Source organism: Entelurus aequoreus, linkage group LG17 (assembly GCF_033978785.1).
Source record: "Entelurus aequoreus isolate RoL-2023_Sb linkage group LG17, RoL_Eaeq_v1.1, whole genome shotgun sequence".
Classification (NCBI taxonomy): Eukaryota; Metazoa; Chordata; class Actinopteri; order Syngnathiformes; family Syngnathidae; genus Entelurus; species Entelurus aequoreus.
Window position 1 is genome coordinate 35,131,344 of NC_084747.1, and position 23,488 is coordinate 35,154,831.

A 23,488-nucleotide genomic window follows, 5' to 3' on the forward strand; every position below is an offset into this window, starting at 1 on the left:
TGCAGGACGAGGAATAGCGAAACATGCTTCACTACACACCGTAGCTCACCGGCGTCAAAATGTAAACAAACGCCATTGGTGGATCTACACCTAACATCCACTGTAATGATACCAAGTACAGGTGCAAATCTAGTCGATACTACTATGATTACGTCGATATCTTTTGGCATCAAAACATCTTTTGTTTTTTGTTTTTTTATATTCTGTTTATAAACTCAGTAAATATGTCCCTGGACACATGAGGACTTTGGATATGACCAATGTGTGATCCTGTAACGACTTGGTATCAGTTTGTTACCCAAATTTGTGGTATCATCCAAAACTAATGTAAAGTATCCAAACATCAGAATAATAAATGATTATTACATTTTAACAGAAGTGTAGATAGAACATGTTCAGTGGTCTTGTGGTTAGAGTGTACGCCCTGAGATCGGTAGGTCGTGAGTTCAAATCCCGGCCGAGTCATACCAAAGACTATAAAAATGGGACCCATTACCTCCCTGCTTGACACCCAGCATCAAGTGTTGGAATTGGGGGTTAAATCACCAAAATTATACCCGGGCGTGGCCACTGCTGCTTCTCACTGCTCCCCTCACCTCCCAGGGGGTGATCATGTCATGATCTGTGGTCCTGATCGTGTTTTGTTATGTTCTGTTAATTTTGGACTCCCTTAGTTCCAGTTTGTGCACTCCTGGGTTTATTTTGGTCACCATGGGGATTAATTGGGTTCACCTGCCTCTGGTTAGTGGTCCCACGCTCAGCTGCTGTCAACCACTAATCAGAGAGCTATTTAGTCACCTTGCTCGCCACCCTCAGTCTGGCGTCATTCTTTGCGTCATGCTCCTGTTACTTTTCTGTTTGTGGTGCTGTTTTGACTTTTCAAGATTAAATCATGTTCCTACCTGCAAGTCCTGTCCGGAGTCGTCCGTTTGCATCCCGAGAGAACGAACCTCGCAGTAAGCTGCAACCCCGCCGTGACAGATCAAGGGTGATGGGTCAAATGCAGAGGATAATTTCGCCACACCTAGTGTGTGTGTGACAATCATTGGTACTTTTTAAAAGAGAAAGTAAGCAGATATTAACAGTACATGAACAAGTAGATTAATCATTCATTTTCTACCACTTGTCCTTAATAATTTTGACAAAATAATAGAATGATAAATGACACAATATGTTACTGCATATGTCAGCAGACTAAATTAGGAGCCTTTGTTTGATTACTTACTACTAAAAGACAATTTGTCTTGTATGTTCACTATTTTATTTAAAGGCCTACTGAAATGAGATTTTCTTATTTAAACGGGGATAGCAGGTCCATTCTATGTGTAATACTTGATCATTTCGTGATATTTCCATATTTTTGCTGAAAGGATTTAGTAGAGAACATCGACGATAAAGTTTACAACTTTTGGTCGCTGATAAAAAAGCCTTGCCTGTACCGGAAGTAGCGTGACGTCACAGGTTGTGGAGCTCCTCACATCTGCACATTGTTTACTATCATGGCCACCAGCAGCGAGAGCGATTCGGACCGAGAAAGCGACGATTACCCCATTAATTTGAGCGAGGATGAAAGATTTGTGGATGAGGAAAGGGAGAGTGAAGGATTAGAGGGCAGTGGAAGCGATTCAGATAGGGAAGATGCTGTGAGAGGGGGGTGGGACCTGATATTCAGCTGGGAATGACTAAAACAGTAAATAAACACAAGACATATATATACTCTATTAGCCACAACACAACCAGGCTTATATTTAATATGCCACAAATTAACGCATAACAAACACCCTCCCGTCCATATAACCCGCCAATACAAATCAAACACCCGCACAACACACTCAATCCCACAGCCCAAAGTACTGTTCACCTCCGCAAAGTTTTACAGCACATATATTTCCCCAAAGTTACGTACGTGACATGCACATAGCGGCACGCACGTACGGGCAAGCGATCAAATGTTTGGAAGCCGCAGCTGCGCGTATCCAACTCAAAGTCCTCCTGGTAAGAGTCTCTGTTGTCCCAGTTCTCCACAGGCCAATGTGTATCCAACTCAAAGTCCTCCTGATAAGAGTCTATGTTGTCCCAGTTCTCCACAGGCCAATGGTAAAGCTTGACTGTCATCGTTCGGGAATGTAAACAATGAAACACCGGCTATGACGTAGCCGCTACGACGTAGCCGCTACGTGTTTGTGTTGCTGCAGCCGGCCGCTAATACACCGCTTCCCACCTACAGCTTTCTTCTTTGCTGCATGTCTTCATCGTTCATTAAACAAATTGCAAAAGATTCACCAACACAGATGTCCAGAATACTGTGGAATTTTGCGATGAAAACAGACGACTTAATAGCTGGCCACAATGCTGTCCCAAAATGTCCGCTACAATCCGTGACGTCACGCGCAAACGTCATCATACTGAGACGTTTTCAGCAGGATATTTCACTGGAAATTTAAAATTGCACTTTACTAATCTAACCCGGCCGTATTGGCATGTCTTGCAATGTTAAGATTTCATCATTGATATATAAACTATCAGACTGCGTGGTCGGTAGTAGTGGGTTTCAGTAGGCCTTTAAGGACAAACTTGCAATAAAAAAACATATGTCTAATGTACCGTAAGATTTTTCGGTAAAATAAAGCCAATAGTGCTATTTTTTGTGGTCACCTTTATTTAGAAAAGTACCGAAAAGTATCGAAATAATTTTAGTACCGGTACCGGTACCAAAATATTGGACAACACTAGTTCGAAATAAACTTCAACCAACCAACAGTTTTCTTGCATCTTTCCAACAAGAATGACAATATTTATACTACATACTAAAAATTATGAGGTTATAAATGCAGCTTGCAGTCAAAATGCATCAGGTTTGATTTGAAGGTGACCTTTTGCAACACACACATCAACCGCAGTTGCCTTCCACGTGTTAAACTTTGCAACACAGTGTCACGAATGGCGCGTCCTTGCAAGTGTGCAACATTGAGCTTCAATCAACAGCAACATTTTAGAAAGAGTGACAATGGGGAAACACGCATGGAATTCCCTGCTGGTTCAATCTAATCAAAAGAGTGCAACGTTAGCGCTTTTCTAATAATAGTGACTGAAGCTCAGGTTGATTGACAGGCTAGGAGGGCGGGGACTCGCTGTCAGGATGGGCCGATAAGTGTCGTACTGGCATCTGATTGGCTCCCGGGCGGCACAGCGTTCCGTGGTGCATTCTATAGAAAGTAATACAACGGAAAATACGCCACAGACATTTTTATAGCTCAGACATGCTGTGTCCAGATTCAATTGAATTAAATTAATTAAGTCCAGTAAAGCTGAAAATTTCACATGTATTGAATATTTTATTACCATTATTTTTATTTTATTTTAACGTCATGCAAAGGCGGTAGCAGATAGAAATTCTATTATTTCCCATTTTTCAGCGAAGGCACCATTAATCGGACAGGAACCATACGCCAGTTTCTGTGTCACACCGGTGACTTCTCCTCAAGTACTGGCGAGTAAGCGATGCTCACCCCGGAACATTTTTCACAAGAGTGAGGCGAAGAATAAAGCTACCTGCGTGAATTCCTTTTTACGTGGATTTTAACTTTTTGGGGGGCTAAGAAAGATCCTGTCGCGTAGTGTTGTTGAAGTGCCATGACAGTGATGTGTTTGTGGTCTTGGCAGGAGTAGGAGAAACGGAGACACAGACAGAGGAAGATTGTTGTTTTTTTAAATACAATTTTATTTTCTATTTGTATTTTTTCCGAAAAACAAGGGGAGGAAGAAGAGGCTACAAGATGTTTGAAGCTTCTGGAGTGCCATTCATCCTGTTGGACATCACTTGTCTCATCCTTGGTATGTATAAATATTCTCAAAACTACTATTTTGTCAGTATATTAGTCGAACCTTATTTGCACCATGAAAGCTTAATGTGGGGAATAGCAGCCAGCAAGATGGAAAAGTTAAACCCTGTGTGTTTCCCCCCCCCCAGTCAAAGTAGTATTTTTAGTTCACTGTTTGGTTTGTAACCATAAAAAAACCTGCCAGGCTGCAGTGAGTTAAAAAAAAAAAACTGCATAAGACTGGCCCATAAAAAAATATATAATATAGTAATTATATTTATATAATTATATAATATAGCACGCACACACACACACACACACACACACACACACACACACACACACACACACACACACACACACACACACACGCACACACACACACACATATATATATATATATATATATATATATATATATATATATATATATATATATATATATATATATATATATATATATATATATATATGTGTGTGTGTATATAAAATCAGTGCAGCACATGCATTTCACTTTGACTTATCAATGTTTTTTTCTCATGCTTATGTGTTTAAGTCTTGTCATCAAATCTTATCTGCAGTATGTTTTGCAATGTCACAGAAATGAGTAATCATGACTACAGCACTCAAACGTTAGTAATTGTCTGTAAAAGAGCCTTCCAGTAATAAACATTTATGTTGCCTGTAGAATGTTTGTCACAATAAGGCGTAATTATGACACAAGACTGATTATTAGTTAGTCATTGTCTATAAAAGTGGCCTCCAGTAATACAGATGTTACCTGCAGAATGTTTCTAATGTCACAATAAGGCATAATTATGACAATAGACTGATTATATAATTAGTTATTGTTTATAAAAGTGGCCTCCAGTTATACAGATGTTACCTGCAGAATTTTTCAAATGTCACAATAAAGCATAAGCATGACACAAGTTTGATGACATAGTTAGTCATTGTCTATAAAAGTGGCCTCCAGTTATACAAAACGCCTTTGTTGTGTTCTGTCTGCTGCAATGGCACTTTTTTAATGAAAGCCCATCAGTCAGAAATGTGACATAATTAAATCAACTCAAATGTCAGGCCCTTCTCATTTGGATCGAATATTTTTACAAGGACAGTCACATTGCACGGTATAATTATATTAATTTGAGATGCTCCGGTGATGCGGTCATGTGCAAATCCCACAACATTAGGTACACATGCAACGTACTCTGATGAGCTCCAATTGAAAAGATACATTTATTTTTTTATATTCCTTACTTTAAAAAAATTTAAACATTGACTTCAATGTATTAAAAAAAAAAATGTGTTCTTTAAAATAATATTTATTTTTAAAATGTTATTTTGTACAGCAGTTTTATTTTTTGTTCGTAAGTTCTATTCAGTTATGTATTTTTATGTTCTTTACATTTGTTATTGTATTTGTTTTGTATGTCTTGAGATTTAGCTGTATTCTGGATTAATTAAGGTTTTGTTTTTTAAATAGCCCTATGCAGTTTTATTTTTATTAGTTTATTTATGAGCCAGTTCTAAGCAGTTTTGTATTAATATTATATAACATTTTATTTGTTTTGTATATTTTGATAATTAGTTGTGCTCTGTATTTTCAATGTTATTTTAATTTAGTTTTGTCTTATACATAGTCATATCCTGTATATGTGTACACCCTTGGGGATTAATATATATATATATATATATATATATATATATATATATATATATATATATATATATATATATAATGTGTGTGTATATATATATATATATATATATATATATATATATATATATATATATATATATATATATATATATATGTGTGTGTGTGAGTGTATATTTGTGTGTATATATATATATATATATATACAGTATATACTGTATATACATTTTTTTTTAACTCACTTTGTATTCCTTTTGTAAAGGGGCGTGTTTTTTAAATACAATTAATTAATTTGATGTTGTAATTAGGTTATTGTGTTTGTATTCGTTTAATGTAAGCATTTTTTTTGCTTTTTTGACTGGTAAATAGTCCCCCAAAATATGTTTGTAGTACTATAACTCAAAGGATGTGTTTGTAGACTACCACCATGTATCTCATCGGGCAACACCCCATTGCTTCTGATACTGTGTATCATAAATGGTCTAATCATAATGTTGTAGTGCGTGAGGACGGGAGTTGAAGGAGGAGTCTCAAAAGACGGAGCTAGTGGTTTCCATGACATTAACACTTAGTCTTTTTAAGCAGGAACAGAGCAGTGTATCGCAGTGGCCTCTTAGTACCACAACCACAACACAGCATATGTGTCCCTCAGCAAAAACCGACTAACCATAACCTGACTGAAACTCTTAAACCATAACTAAAATTCTGTGGATACTATATGTAAACCCACTACACTGTATTTTTCTTCATCTTTCCTAGTGGGACTTCCCTTTTTCGTCCTGACTCCTCAGCACAGTCCGTTCAAACGAGGCTTCTTTTGTGACGACAAGTCCATCCGCTACCCTCTCAAAGAGGACACCATATCCTACCAACTGCTGGGGGGTGTCATGATCCCCTTCACGCTCATTGTTGTAAGTATGGAAAGGGACAATACTCTAAAAGGTACATTTCAAAGGGGAATTGCACTTTTTGGGGAATTTTGCCTAACATTCACAATCATTATGAAAGAAATGACGACGGATGTTTTTTTTTTATGTATTTAAAATGGTAAATAAATGCGATTAAAAGTCATCTTACAATGAAGCCTATGTAAGCAGCTGTATTCTTCCTATAAGGCTCTTTAAAAAACATCCAAACACCTCCATTGAGGTTTTATATACATAATGTAAGTGTATATGTAATGTAGTAACGGGCACATTTATAATAACATTTAATATTTACCGTATTTTCCGGACCTAGTGCGCACCAGATTATAAGGCGCACTGCCGGTGAGCGGGAAATGTGTCCTGTGAAAAAACGTCCGACCGAAACTCTCTAATAACTAAAGTTCCTTGGGTGAATAATGTAAACTTACTACACCGGTATGTTTTAGCGCTTTCATGGCGAGTTTACTGACAGATATAAGTAGGAACTTTACACTACTTTATATTAGAAATGGCAACAGCGGAGGATGAATGTCACATAACAAGAAGATCGAGAAAAAGTAGAAGCTTAACGACTACGGTGTCAAACTACAAAGGCGGACCCGCGCAAATTTCAAGAACTCATGCACATCCCAAATACAGATCAGCAGGTATCAGAGGGTAAGAAAAGTTGCTTTTGCATAATATTGCGAAACAAAACGCCAGATAATATGTCTTACCTAACACACACACCATAATAATACTCGTATGTTGAAGCACAGTACAATCCATCAAGCGGTGCAGCTTCATAGCTTACCAAAGTCGTACTAAAACATTTTGATAGATTTTTGAGAACCGTGTGTAATGTTCTATATTTTCAATGGAACATATAACATTTTGGTGTTGTTTACTTGAGTCATATTGCAGTTTACACTTAGACTGCCATCTACTGGTCACACTTATTATTTCACCATGTACCAAATAAAATAGCTTCGAGGTCGGTAAGCACAACCAATATCATTCCGTACATTAGGTGTACCGGGTTATAAGGTGCACTGTCGAGTTTTGAGAAAATGAAAGGATTTTAAGTGCGCCTTATAGTCCGAAAAATACGGTATGTATTTTGCTAATTTTAAGCATACGCGGTGCATTAATTTAAAAAATCCATCACGACGTTTGCTTTTTCTTTAACAACATCACTGATTATTACTCACTGCAAACTTTGAGAGACCACAAACATAATTTAACATTACTTACTGTACAATGTCTGCTGTCATTAGGATGCAGACTGCTAGGATGTTCATTTACTCCCATTTAGATGAAGAATGACTCATAATCCTCGCAAAGAAAAGGGGGGTGGAACCAAGCGTCTTTTCGTCTCGTTATCGCCATTTCCGGGTCCAAATTAGCTGTCAAAGTGTACCAACTTTTCGGAATACGTCCTCAAAGTTTGACATGCAAGGAAACGAGGAAGCAGCTGATCAGTCGACCGTGTCAACATTGGCACACAAGCTCGTGATCACGGCGCCTCTATAAATAGTTTGTCTGCGTTAGCGCTTATAATAACAATATCACTATTACTTGGTTAATATTCAAGTCACAAAATGTAAATGGAGTATTTTTAGTGGTTTTTGGATGTTTTTTATTGGGTTTCATGGGCGGAATAGAGGACTTCCCATTGGCTCCGCTGTAAGCCGACTTTTATTTACGTGTATTTCCGAGTTAGGATGCGTAAAAAAAAAAAATCTTGTCGTCATGTCTTTAATAATGATTGTGAACGATAGGGACATTTTTTTAAAAGTCCCCCTTTAATTATACTTTAGAGTAGCCAGTGTACAGATTCGGAAGCAGTATCATCCTGGAGGCTTTTTATCATGTTACAAAACTGCCATGCATATCAGTTTTCCAAGGGAAGGGAGTCATACTCTGCTTTGCAATGTCAAAATACCGCAGCTCCCAAGTACTGGCAGCACGCATGCATCCCCGGATCATAATGTTACAGCACCGCCACCATGCTTGACGACAAGAGACAATTGTTTTGTTACTCACTTGTGTTGCCAGCTATTTTTACAATAATGATTCATTCTGTGTCCTCCATTACTAGATCGTCTGTGGCGAGTGTCTATCCGTGTACCTGTCTCGCATCACGAACCAGACCCTGGGCCCCAAATACGTGGCATGCGTCTACAAGGCGGTAGGCTGCTACTTGTTCGGGGCGGCAGCCAGTCAGTCGCTGACGGACATCGCCAAGTACTCCATAGGGCGTCTGCGGCCGCACTTCTTGGCAGTGTGCGAGCCGCAGTGGGATCGCATCAACTGCAAAGCAGGAGGATACGTGCAGAACTTCACCTGCACTGGGGACACGTTCCTAGTGGAAGAGGCCAGGTAAACAGCTTTTTTTGTACCAAAAAAAAAAATCACAGTAATTAGTAGAAAACAGTCGTATGTATCTCCTTCTGTGTTATTTCTGTTCAAAAGTAAACTTATGACCATATTGTGCTACACATCAGTAATAGTAATATGTCAATTAAAAATATGTCAATGTCAATTAATATAAAAAATTATATATTAAAAAATATTGATTGTAATTTTCCACTAAATTCTTGTGGAAAAATGTGTCCTTTTAGCTCTTTTGGCTACAAAAAAACCCTTAACCTTATCTAGTACTACTTAATGGGTGATATCGTAGGAGTTTATTAACTACAAAAATACTACAAAGATAAAATATATTTTTCTTTAGTAAACTATGTATTTATAGTAAATCAAATCGTAAAATTATACATTAAACAAATATTGCACCACACCACCTCCTCGTGTGATAGGTAAAAGAGGAGTGACGTTCATATGTTGTTAATATTCAGTGTTTTATCAGTCACAGTCAATATTTTAAATCCCACATTCTTTATTTTAATATACATTCTGGGTTTCTCATTCAGTTAAAAAAAAATAAAAAATTCCATACCGTTTTTTGAGGTGGTCTGTCATAACGTTTGTAGCATTCTATCGGACATTGTATTGTGTTAGTGTTCCTAAAAAAATGAACCCAAGCCCACATACTGTATACTGTAATTTACATATGTGTATATATATATATAAAACTATATGTGTGTATATATATATATATATATATATATATATATATATATATATATATATATATATATTTATATATATATATACGTGTATATACAGTATATGTGTATATATATATATGTGTGTATATATATATATATATATATATATATATATATATATATATATATATATATATATATATATATATATATATAAATATATGTGTGTATATTCATATTTATATTCAAGTTCATAGATTTTATATTTATATTCTAGTTGAAAACAGCCCTGTGAGGAATTTATAGTAAAGTTCATAAAAAGACTATTTCATTCAGAAAGACTGTAGGTTAGCTAGCTCATTTAAAATATCCTAAACTTTTTTTTGACCCTGCCTCTTAAAAGAATCGTAAGCGAGAATCGTCAGGAATCGGAATCGAAACAAGGAATCGGAATCGGAATCGTTCAAATTCAAACGATACCCAACCCTATATATATATATATATATATATATATATATATATATATATATATATATATATATATATATATATATATATATATATATATATATATATATATATATATATATATATATATATATATATATATATATATATATATATGTATGTATGTATGTGTGTGTGTGTGTGTGTGTGTATACTGTGTATATATGTGTGTGTATATATACATGTGTGTTTGTATATACAGTATATGCATGTATATATGTATGTACGTATGTGTTTTAATGTATGTATATATGTATATACAGTATATGTGTGTGTATATATGTGTTTATATATATATATATATATGCATGTATATATGTGTATATTATTTATGTATATATATGCATGTATATATATGTATGTATATATGTGTATGTATATACACATATACCACCTCGATCAAAACCTGACTGGAGATGTGCACATGGAGAAGGCAATAAAAACCGCCTCCAAGCGGCTGCACTACCTCACAGTCATGGCGAGACATGGACTACCTGCAGACGACCTTGTTACCATCTACACCACTCTCATCAGGCCGTGTCTGGAATATAGCTCAGTGCTCTTAGTGGGCTGCTCCAAAAAACAACAGGCAGAGCTAGACCGAGTCCAGAAACGTGCCTGTAAAATCATTACGAGGAGAGCTGGAAACATCTCACAACCCCTACCATCACACTCCAGACCAGGAGAGAGGAGGCTGCAGTGAAGCTGGTCAGAGATATGCATGATGAGCAACACCCTCTGCATGACCTGCTACCTCCAACACGAGGCAGCCGCACTGCCAGGACATTGAGGAACCAACATACGCTGGCTGAACCCGAGCCCAAAGCCAAGACAAAGAGACTTAAAAACTCTACCCTGCATACTGCAATTGAACTGTATAATAATACTATCTAATTAAATAAGTAATACAGTCATATACCAGAATGCTAATAGTTTCCATGCTGCTGTTGCCCTGAAAATGAAAATGTTTTTTTTTATATAAAATACTGTCTGTTCTTTTCATTTTTAAAAAAATCTTTGTTTGTTTAATATTCATTGTAAAGTTCAGCTGTTTTTTCAGTGGGGCCTTGGCTCCACTGCAAACATGAATAAATAAAGTCAAGTAAAAAAAAAAACAACAGTATGTGTATATATGTATGTACAAAACCCAAAACCAGCAAAGTTGGCAAGTTGTGTAAATCATAAATAAAAACGAAATACAATGATTTGCAAATCCTTTTCAACTTATATTCAATTGAATACACTGCAAAGACAAGATATTTAATGTTCATATTTAATGGCAGGTACACATTGCAAAAAAGTTGGCACAGGGGCATTTTTACCACTGTTACATGGCCTTTCCTTTTAACAACACTCAGTAAATGTTTGGGAACTGAGGAGACCAATTTTTGAAGCTTTTCAGGTGGAATTCTTTCCCATTCTTGCTTGATGTACAGCTTAAATTGTTCAACAGTCCGGGGTCTCCGTTGTGGTATTTGATGCTTCATAATGCGGCACACATTTTTAATGGGAGACAGGTCTGGACTACAGGCAGGCCAGTCTAGTACCCACACTCTTTTACTACGAAGCCACGCTGTTGTAACACGTGCAGAATGTGGCTTGGCATTGTCTTGCTGAAATAAGCAGGGGCGTCCATGAAAAAGATGTAGCTTGGATGGCAACATTTGTTGCTCCAAAACCTGTATGTACCTTTCAGCATTAATGGTGATTTCACAAATGTGTAAGTTACCTATGCCTTGGGCACTAATACACCCATCACAGATGCTGGCTTTTGAACTTTGCGCCAGTCCGGATGGTTCTTTACCTCTTTGGTCCGGAGGACATGACGTCCACAGTTTCCAAAAACAATTTGAAATGTGGACTCGTCAGACTTCAGAACACTTTTCCACTTTGCATCAGTCCATCCTGGATGAGCTTGGGCCCAGCGAAGCCGGCGGCGTTTCTGGGTGTTGTTGATAAATGGCTTTCGCTTTGCATAGTAGAGTTTTAACTAGGGCTGGGCGATATGGCCTTTTATTAATATCTCGATATTTTGCCTTAGCCTTGAATGAACACTGGATGCATATAATCACAGCAGTGTGATGATTCTATGTGTCTACATTAAAACATTCTTGTTCATACTGCATTAATATATGCTCGTTTTAAACTTTCATGCAGAGAGGGAAACATTCATGTCATTTCAAAACAGAAAGTGCAAGATTGTCAGAGACATTTTAAAACAAGCTATGAGTGCACTTTTGTGCATGATAGTTACTGACAGTGGTTTTCTGAAGTGTTCCTGAGCCCATGTGGTGATATCCTTTACACACTGATGTCGCTTTTTGATGCAGTACAAGGGATCGAAGGTCACAGGCATTCAATGTGGGTTTTCGACCTTGCCGCTTACATGCAATGATTTCCGTAGATGGTAGATAGTGAAATCCCTAAATTCCTTACAATAGATTGTTGAGAAATTTTGTTCTTAAACTGTTCGACAATTTGCTCACGCATTTGTTCACAAAGTGGTGACCCTCGCCCCATCCGTGTTTGTGAATGACTGAGCATTTCATGGAAGCTGCTTTTATACCCAATCATGGCACCCACCTGTTCCCAATTAACCTGTTCACCTGTGGGATGTTCCAAATAAGTGTTTGATGAGCATTTCTCAACTTTCTCAGTCTTTTTTGCCACTTGTGCCGGCTTTTTTGAAACACATTACAGGCATCAAATTCCAAATGAGCTAATATTTGCAAAAAATAACAAAGTTTCTCAGTTCGAACGTTAAGTACCTTGTCTTTGCAGTCTATTCAACTGGCTGCTGATCACCGCACTGTCTCTTCTCAGTATTTGAACGGCAAATGTGAAAATAAAAATAAAAATAATCTAAAACTGGTGAAGTTAAATGGAAAATAACTTTAGTATAATCACTGGATACATATAACAATTTAACTAATTTTTTTTTCTTTTTTCTTTCTTTCCATGATGGCAGGTGAGGCCGTGCCTCCCCTGCCTCTAGTGACGGCACGCCACTGGTATATATATATATATATATATATATATATATATATATATATATATATATATATATATATATATATATATATATATATATATATATATATATATATATATACATATATACAGGTATATGTATATATGTGTATGTATGTATATATAATAATAATAATACCTGAGATTTATATAGCGCTTTTCTAAGTACCCAAAGTCGCTTTACATGTTAAAAACCCATCATTCATTCACACCTGGTGGTGGTAAGCTATTTTCGTAGCCACAGCTGCCCTGGGGTAGACTGACGGAAGTGTGGCTGCCAATTTGCGCCTACGGCCCCTCCGACCACCACCTATCATTCATTCAACATTCATTCACCGGTGTGAGTGGCACCGGGGGCAAGGGTGAAGTGTCCTGCCCAAGGACACAACGGCATGGTAAGAGGCGGGGAGCGAACCCGCAGCCCTCAGGTTTCTGACACGGGCGCTCTACCCACTACGCCATGCCGCCCCGTATGTATGTATGTATGTATGTATGTGTGTATACACATTCTTTCTCTCAATGTCTCATACATATACATGTATATATATATACACACGTGTATATATATACATATATATATATATATATATATATATACACACGTATATATATATACATATATACACACGTACTGTATATATATATATGTGTATATATGCATATATGTATATATTTATATATGTATATGTATATATATGTACATATTTATATATGTATATACGTATATGTATGTATATATGTATATATATATGTATATGTATATGCGTGTATACACAATTTTTTCTCTCAATGTGGCTTCCGAGTCAAAATAATTGCATAGGCTGCCAGATGAGGTAAAAAGGGTGTAAAAAAAAAAAAGATTCTTATGTGTCACAATTCTCCAACATCTGTCCTTTCTAGCTACTTTTGTAAATATTTGGCTAGAATTTTAATAAACAAATTGCATTTTCCTTTAAGTAATATACAATTATTCAGAGATGTTTATGTATTTCATGGAGGAATGTACTTAATCATAGAACTGGCACCCAATGTTATTAAAAAAGTATTGATTTTGAATCGAGAATCGCTTTGAATCAAAAATCAATTCTGAATCGAATCTTTACCGCCGAGAATCGAATCGAATCATGTGGTGCCCAAAGATTCACAGCCCTACGTACCAGAGTTTGAGAATTACTGTATTAGTAAAATATATTTATTAAATTAAAATTATATATTAATCAAATATTGATTATAATTTTACACAAAATGCTTGAAGAAACACATTGCCATGTGGCTTTTTAACCTCGATTTTGATTTGGAAAAAGGAATAAATCTTATCCAATAATTACTAAATATACATTGATCATATTATAAAAACATACAGTAATTAAAAGTCATATGAAATATATGTATTATAATGTATAATATATAATAGCACCAATATTCCGATTACATAAATTCTAGGTGAACGAAAATCCCAGCAAATCAACTTTGTTTTCCAGGTGTAAAAGAATACATAACGTTAATTATTCTTGATCTTTTGCAGACTGTCCTTCTATTCTGGTCATTCATCTTTCTCCATGTACTGCATGTTGTTTCTTGTTGTAAGTACAATCTTTTCACAACATACGCAAACTAGAAATAATTTTCACTTGTATGTATGTATACTTGTATAGTACACAACAAACAGCTTCTATAAAATTGAATAATCCTTTGTGTTTTTTGTTTTGGAGTAATTTCCTTCCATGCCACCTTTTGCTGTCTTTTCTTGGCTGTGTGAGGCAGTAGAGCCCTCTGCCCCTAAGGAAACAAGCCTGTAAACAGCATTTTTGAAAATTGTGTTTGGGCGCTGAAGTGATGGTGCATTCTGCCTAGCAACAAGTGACATGCGAACAGAATTTTTTTGTTGCTTTATTTGACAATTCATTGTTCTTTTTCATATTAAAAAATGTGACTTGTAATACACTATATTGCCAAAAGTATTTGGCCACCTGCCTTGACTCACATATGAACTTGAAGTGCCATCCCATTCCTAACCCATAGGGTTCAATATGATGTTGGTCCACATTTTGCAGCTATTACAGCTTTAACTCTTCTGGGAAGGCTGTCCACAAGGTTGCAGAGTGTGTTTATAGGAATTTTCGACCATTCTTCCAAAAGCGCATTGGTGAGGTCACACACAGATGTTGATCAAGAAGGCCTGGCTCTCAGTCTCCGTTCTAATTCATCCCAAAGGTGTTCTATCGGGTTCAGGTTAGGACTCTGTGCAGGCCAGTCAAGTTCATCCACACCAGACTCTGCCATCCAGGTATTTATGGACTTTGCTTTGTGCACTGGTGCACAGTCATGTTGGAAGAGGAAGGGGCCCGCTCCAAACTGTTCCCACATGGTTGGGAGCATGGAATTGTCCAAAACGTTTTGGTATCCTGTCGCATTCAAAGTTCCTTTCACTGGAACTAAGGGGCCAAGCCCAACTCCTGAAAAACAACTCCACACCATAATTCCTCCTCCACCAAATTTCACGCACAATACAGTCCGAAATGTATCGTTCTCCTGGCAACCTCCAAACCCAGACTTGCCAGATGGAAAAGCGTGATTCATCACTCCAGAGAACGCGTCTCCACTGCTATAGAGTCCAGTGGCGACGTGCTTTACACCACTGCATCCAACGCTTTGCATTGGACTTGGTGATGTATGGCTTAGATGCAGCTGCTCGGCCATGGAAACCCATTCCATGAAGCTCTCTGCGTACTGTACGTGGGCTAATTGGAAGGTCACATGAAGTTTTGAGCTCTGTGGCAACTGACTGTGCAGAAAGTCTGCGACCTCTTTGCCTCTCTGTCAGTTTACGTGGCCTACCACTTGGTGGCTGAGTTGCTGTTGTTCCCAAACTCTTCCATTTTCTTATAATAAAGCCGACAGTTGACTTTGGAATATTTAGGAGCGAGGAAATTTCACGACTGGATTTGTTGCACAGGTGGCATCCTATGACAGTTCCACGCTGGAAATCACTGAGTGGCCCATTCTTTCACAAATGTTTGTAGAAACAGTCTCCATGCCTAAGTGCTTGATTGTATACACCTGGGACCGGGCCAAGTGATTAGGACACCTGATTCTGATCATTTAGATGGGTGGCCAAATACTTTTGGCAATATAGTGTAAATGAAAGTGTTTTTTAATATACTGTATATAATAATTTTAAAATCATTTTCCGCAGCTGTACATACAAGCCAGGTTGAAGGCCAAGTGGGTAAGACTCCTGCGCCCCACCCTGCAGTTCTTCCTGCTCGCCACCGCCATATACGTGGGTCTGTCCCGCGTGTCTGACTACAAGCACCATTGGAGCGACGTGCTCGCCGGCCTCCTGCAGGGCGGCGCCGTTGCCATCTTCGCTGTGAGTTAACGCCCTTTTTTTTGTCCAGCTCCCTGTTTGGGGAATGACACGATCCATTTTAACACCGCAGGTGTGCTGTGTGTCCAACTTCTTCGAGCAACCCGTTGAGGCGGGGGTCACCCAGGAGGAAAAGGGACGGCACACCTGCTTGCAGGAGAACCCACCCAACTCCAACCACTACGGCAGCACTGGCTAAACAGATCAAAGGTGCACCCAAGCTGCTTATGCACTTTACTGCAGAGTTACAGTGGATTGGGTGGGGGCATGTTACCTATAGGAGGAGTGGCTTTTTACAGTTCATGCATGCGCTATAGGTGGACATGTTCAGAATGAATGGAATTCCATTGGCTGCGACCAGAATGGAGTCTTGTGTTCTCGCTGCAAGCAGGCTTGTCTGAGAGACTGTCAATGACTCACAAAAACCTCCACTGTCTTAAATGAAACCAAAAAAAACATGAATATTATATGTATTTTACATCATTTCCTGCCTTAGATCGTGACTGCTGTTACATGGTGTCATCTTTTTTTGTCATTTATATTCAAAATACTTCAACTTTTACCGTTGGAAGCTCGTACTGAATATGTTTATATTGTGAGGATGCTGTTGGAGAAGGTGAGGAATTAAAACGGCTTCCATTTTTCTAATTTTGGTGTGTGTGTGTGTGGGTTTCATTTGCAATACACCCCATGAACATAAGTATACAATGGAAAGTGTTGTGCGCGACCAGTCTTCCTCCCAGGGAATAAAACACACTGGTCAATCCCAAATTCTTTTGGATGACATACACTATATTGCCAAAAGTATTTGGCCACCTGCCTTGACTCACATATGAACTTGAAGTGCCATCCCATTCCTAACCCATAGGGTTCAATAGGATATCGGTCCCCCCTTTGCAGCTATTACAGCTTCAACTCTTCTGGGAAGGCTGTTGTCAGGTTCAAACACTGATGACATCTATTAAACAAGACAAGAAGCAAGGAATTAAACAGAGACAGAATTCATTTTGGACTCAATTGAGGAGAGACGCCTGGACACACTGTACCCTTGTACAGTATCTCAGCACGCTCTGGCGAAAGATTGTACAACTCCTCCTTTATTTGCCCTTCCCAACCACATGACCACAGCTGCTTCCAGAGGGAAGTGGGTCGTAAACAGCGTTGCCTTTGGTTACAGAACAGTTCAAGAGAAAAGGTCGTAAACGAGTTCAAAAAGAGGTTCGTACAACAGTTCAAAAAGTCGTTCGTAAAACAGTTCAAAAAGTAAGTCACCTGGAGGGGATTCTGGTCCTGCTTCCTCTTCGCTTTTATAGTCCTTGGGTCAGACAATATCTTTCTGTTTGTTTATAATACATGAAAGACAACAGGAACACCTTCATCTTGCTTCCCCCCTACACAGTGGAGTTTTACGAGCCTTACTCTTGGTAGGTTCAAAGACAGCTTTTGTCTTCTTGCCGGGCACTCAAATGTAACACAAAGTTTTTTGTGATAACTTAGAAACAATTATTCTAACAGCTGTCCACAAGGTTGCAGAGTGCGTTTGTAGGAATTTTCGACCATTCTACCAAAAGCGCATTGGTGACGTTGGTCGAGAAGGCCTGGCTCTCAGTCTCCGTTCTAAATCATCCCAAAGGTGTTCTATCGGGTTCAGGTCAGGACTCTGTGGAGGCCAGTCAAGTTCATCCACACCAGACTCTGTCATCCATGTCTTTATGTACCTTGCTTTTTGCACTGGTGCACAGTCATGTTGGAAGAGGAAGGAGCCCACTCCAAACTTTTCCCACCATGTTGGGAGCATGGAATTGTCCAAAATGTTTTGGTATACTGGAGCATTCAAAGTTCCTTTCACTAGAACTAAGGGGCCAACTCCCTCAGCATCCGCTGACCCCTCTCTGTCAGTTTACGTGGCCTACCACTTCATGGCTGAGTTGCTGTTGTTCCCAAACTCTTCCATTTTCTTAAAATAAAGCAGACAGTTGACTTTGGAATATTTAGGAGCGAGGAAATTTCACGACTGGATTTGTTGCACAGGTGGCATCCTATGACAGTTCCACGCTGGAAATCACTGAGAGCGGTCCATTATTTCACAAATGTTTGTAGAAACAGTCTCCATGCCTAAGTGCTTGATTTTATACACCTGTGGCCGGGCCAAGTGATTAGGACACCGGATTGTCATCATTTGGATGGGTGGCCAAATACCTTTGGCAATATAGTGTATATGTTGAGTAAGAAGGACCACCGAGACAGAATAGTACTTGGCCAAGTTTTACTAAAGCTTTAGGAGAGCAGCCCTTACAACCCGACAATAGCAATAGCAAGAAGAGGTCTACATTCAAACAAAAAGTGTCAGGTTATGTAGAGCGAAAACAGCCCCTCTTGCCCAGAATTAAATAAAGCTGTTGTTCCAAACAGATAAGGCCTTTTCCACAGAAAGGGAGTATGTTATACTCCTAGCAACTTCAAGGTGAAACAAAGAGTTTACACGCGGACATAAGATAAAGATCCAAAATGTTGACATGGGAAAATATTCGCTGCTTCAAACATGACTATGGATTAAGAAAGAACACTTAAAAATACACTATATTGCCAAAAGTATTTTGATATACTGATCAGAATCAGGTGTCCTAATCACGTGGCCCGGCCACATGTGTCTAAAATCAAGCACTTAGGCATGGAGACTGTTTCTACCAACATTTGTGAAAGAATGGGCCGCTCTCAGTGATTTCCAGCGTGGAACTGTCATAGGATGCCACCTGTGCAACAAATCCAGTCGTGAAATTTCCTCGCTCTTAAATATTCCAAAGTCAACTGTCGGCTTTATCATAAGAAACTGGAAGAGTTTGGGAACAACAGCAACTCAGCCACCAAGTGGTAGGCCACGTAAACTGACAGAGAGGGGTCAGCGGATGCTGAAGCGCATAGTGCAAATACTTTCTGCACAGTCACTTGCTACAGAGGCAAGGCAAGGCAAGGCAAGGCAACTTTATTTGTATAGCGCTTTTCATACACAAGGCAGACTCAAAGTGCTTCACAGACAACAAAGTGAAATGAAAGAAAATAAAAGCAAAATTAAAATGCAGACAAACTTCATGTGACCTTCCAATTAGCCTCTTCCTCTTCCAACATGACTGTGCACCAGTGCACAAAGCAAGGTCCATAAAGACATGGATGACAGAGTCTGGTGTGGATGAACTTGACTGGCCTGCACAGAGTCCTGACCTGAACCCGATTAGAGCGGAGATTGAGAGTCAGGCCTTCTCGACCAACATCAGTGTGTGACCTCACCAAAGCGCTTTTGGAAGAGTGGTCGAAAATTCCTATAAACACACTCCGCAACCTTGTGGACAGCCTTCCCAGAAGAGTTGAAGCTGTAATAGCTGCAAAAGGTGGACCGACATCATATTAAACCCTATGGGTTAGGAATGGGATGGCACTTGAAGTTCATATGTGAGTCAAGGCAGGTGGCCAAATACTTTTGGCAATATAGTGTATCTCATTCGCACAAAAGTCTGATATAAAAAAAAATGCATTTACAAAGATAATTTCTTACATAGTCTTACAGTATACAATATGAGGACTACAAAAACTATAATGAAATAAAATAACAGCCGGGTCAAAAAAGCAGCTTTGGCTGTAGGCAACCTACCTGTGGAATTGTATTTAATGTAACTCTTCAAGATGGCAATAGCTGCACATTTACCTCTGTATGTGCTTTAAAAAGTCAATTGTGATAGTCAGCGGTTGGCATGAAACGTGTTACATGACTATTAAATGACTATTTGGTCAAAGAGAGCTACATTTTACTTTCCACTTTCTCACGCACTCCAAAACATGATCAAAGTTAAACAGTCAAGTTGTTCGTCTGCATATTTATATTTATAATGTAGATGTAATTGTATTTGAACTATTGATGTATTTGTGATGAAGTACAATTCTCTATTACGCAGATAAATAAGCTGTGGAAGTTGCTTCCTCGCAGTCCCACTGTCAGACACGGCCCAGGAGCCCAGCGTGCAGGTTTTAACAAGGTTTTAATAATCATCTGTTTTAGCAAAGTTCTCTCTCCAGCAGGACGCGACTTTTCAGCCACGTCCGTATCCTCTCTCCCCTCCTGCTCCCGGCCGCTTACTGTTAAAGACAACACATGATTAGATTAACACGTACCACCTGTGAAATCTAATCACCTGCCAGCTGTGTCTCGCCTTCAGCACCATGGACAGAGGCGGTGACCTTTGCTCCTGCAGGCAGCGCTGGCCACATCTCCCTCCACATAAGCATACACACTAAAAAATGTTGGGTTAAAAAATAACCCAATTTTAACCCAACTGCTGGTTCAGAAAAGGACGAACCCCTTATTTGAGTTTTTTTAACTCAACATTTTGGGTTAATTTTTTTCAACCCAACTGTTGCGTTAAATTATTTCACCAAAAAGTTGAGTTATGATAACTTAATGTTGGGTTATTCCCAACCAAACTATTGGGTTGAATTATTTAACCCAAAAGTTGAGTTATGCTGACTCAATGTTGGGTGATTGTAAATAACGTTAATGAGATTAATCCATTATAAAATTCCCTTCAAGAAAAAAGTTACTTTAAAAAAAAAAAACCTGTTACCAAATTTTTTTGAAAAACAACCCAAAAATGGTTCATAATTTTGAAAACCCAGAAATGTAGTTAAATAATACCCTTATAACCCAAAACATTGATTGCTCTTCATGAAAATAACTCCAATTCAACCCAACTCTAGCAACTCATAAATTGGGTTATCAAAATAACCCAGCATTTTTTTAGTGTGTATCGTTAAAAAGAAGTAGAACTACAAAGACGTCAAAAAACTTGCTAAATTTAAAACTTTCTAAAATAGTAAAAGGATCCTGTTAGTGCAGTGGTTCTCAGAAAACACTTGGCTCTCCAAGTACCGGCATAATGACTAACATTAACATACAGTAGCGTAGTACGCTTAATTATTCATTAAAAACAAGGCAGTGGTTTTATTTAACAAGTACAGTATATTTAATAGTTTTGGCCAATGTAACATTACACACAGTTTGAACAGTAACACTGTGTTTTAATATTCAATTAGGTGATTTTTCGGCGTACTACTAGGTGGAGCATGTATACCACAGTTTGAGAATCACTGTGTTATTGTATTAAGTTGTCTTTCAGCAACAGCAGTTTTTTACTGTTCAGTGAGTTTTTGGACCACAGAAACCACTTGCATGCAATCATGAGCGTGTTTGTCTTGTTACTGTCATAACAGTTCAGCTGTGTTGGTTTCAGTCAGACTCACAGCTTAGCCATGCAGAAAAGTATAGCAGTAAAAGCCTGAAGACATCTACTGCTGTTCTTGTTGTTGTGTAACACATGAAACACAAGCTTGTGTAAAAAAAAAAAAAGTGTTTAGGGAGCCGTGCTATTTGGTTATTTGTAGGTTTGTGAAGGTATGCATGAGGGGAAGTGAACGCATCACCATTGTAAACATGAATTAGGTCTTTATAAGGCACATCATTTGTATTAATTGTTAGAAAGTATCATAAGCCCATTGTATGTTTTGTTTGATTTTAATATCTAATTATAAGTATAGTCTTTAAAAAAATATATATACTACAGTACACTTTGTAGGACATACTTAAATGTCCCTTCCATGGTTTGTCAGTTATTCAAAAGGAGATTCAGAATATCAGACAAACTAAAAATGACGATGGATGTCATTTTTTGCATATTTAGCATAATATATTTAAAATGTTGAAATATATTTATATAAAAATATATTTGGTTCCTTTACAAGTACGTTATGTAGTGGATTGTCCGAAGCTTAAGCAGGCAACAAAAGTAGCTTAGTACAACACATTTATTTACCCATTATCAGAAGTGCAGGTTGAATTGAGTTGGCCGTGCAGACAAACCACAAGTTACTCCGGAGCCAACAAGACACACACAAGCCAAAATCACTCCCGAGTTCCGGTCTTCTGCCATTTTTTATATGTCTCTTGTGCGTCATCATTCCTTATCGAGTGCGTCAGTGTCTTGTTTTGCTTTTCCTATCTGTTCCATAACAACTCGAATCCTTTAGACAGTCAACACATTCTATAGACAGGTTGGCACGACTTAATATTCACTTTTGTCCCACAACTGGACCATTCAATGGCACAAAAATACAAGAGTATTGAAAATGAGCGGACATTCTTAAAAGACAAGAAATATAGGTCAAAAGGTCAGAAATTCTACTACATACCCGCCTTCCAGGGTCTTAAGACCCTGGACCAAAACAATTTCTGATATAGACCACTAACTTAAATCTCTACCGCAGATAGAGGCAAAAACCTCAATGTTTTTATACGAGGCAAAAATTCCGTCTATGACCCTCCTTCAGAGCGATCGCTGTTACCAGCCTGCAGTAAAACCATCTCACAGAACACAATTAGTGGCCTACCCTTTGATTTAGTAAAGGAAAAACAAATACTTTGATCATGAACATCATTGAACATAAATAGATGAATGTATATAGACTTATGACTATAAGACATTTTCAAAAATATTTTTCCCGGCATATACAATGAATGTAGTTACCAATATTGTTAATTATCAATTGGTTATTAACACACAACTGAATTTCGTATGAGTCCATGTTCGATTAGTGCTCGTATAGATGGCTCGGTGGTGCCTCAGGCTGGTGGCCTGCCGACACCTCGTTGGGCTTTTGGCTGCCTTGGTGAAGAAAGAGATCCACTCAAACAGTCTGTCTCTGTCTCTTCTTGGAGTGTGGTTCAGTCCATTGGGCAGACTGTTCAGTGGCATGTGCGTGCTGGCCGAAATTGGGGAAAACTCAGGTAGAGTTGGACCTGTGGGGGCTTTGGGGAAGGCTGGGGCAGAGTATGGGGCGTGGGGCTTTGGTCCAGGCCCTCGGCTTGCTTCAGGCTTCCTCGCTGCTTCGGCACTCCCGACACTTCTTTCCACAGCTGCTGGAGTCCCGGTGGACACATTGGCTGGCAACCTTAGTTGTTCTCGTCATCGCTGGCAAGGTGTTGTCTCTCCTCTCGGTTCCTTCCAGTCAGGTATCGGGTGTTGGTCCGGGATTGGCTTTGACCGTGCCCCTCTTAGCGAGTGCAAGGGAATCTGGAGTGG

The 23,488-nt window shown here is 38.4% G+C and overlaps 1 protein-coding gene across 2 annotated transcripts in view; it reads left to right on the plus strand.

Moving 5' to 3' along the window:
• The first annotated feature begins 840 nt into the window (after positions 1-840).
• LOC133631995 (phospholipid phosphatase 1-like) overlaps positions 841-23,488 on the plus strand; it is a 39,030-nt gene continuing 16,382 nt past the window's right edge. The window contains exons 1-7 of one of the 2 annotated variants that reach the window (XM_062024213.1): positions 841-956; positions 3,664-3,834; positions 6,241-6,392; positions 8,488-8,768; positions 14,520-14,577; positions 16,191-16,367; positions 16,438-16,574. In XM_062024213.1, the coding sequence (XP_061880197.1) occupies positions 893-956; positions 3,664-3,834; positions 6,241-6,392; positions 8,488-8,768; positions 14,520-14,577; positions 16,191-16,367; positions 16,438-16,563 (1,029 nt within the window). In that variant the 5' untranslated portion in view covers positions 841-892 and the 3' untranslated portion in view covers positions 16,564-16,574. Of the gene's footprint in view, positions 957-3,663; positions 3,835-6,240; positions 6,393-8,487; positions 8,769-14,519; positions 14,578-16,190; positions 16,368-16,437; positions 16,994-23,488 lie in introns of those variants that run through there. The other variant, XM_062024212.1, reaches the window with a different exon arrangement.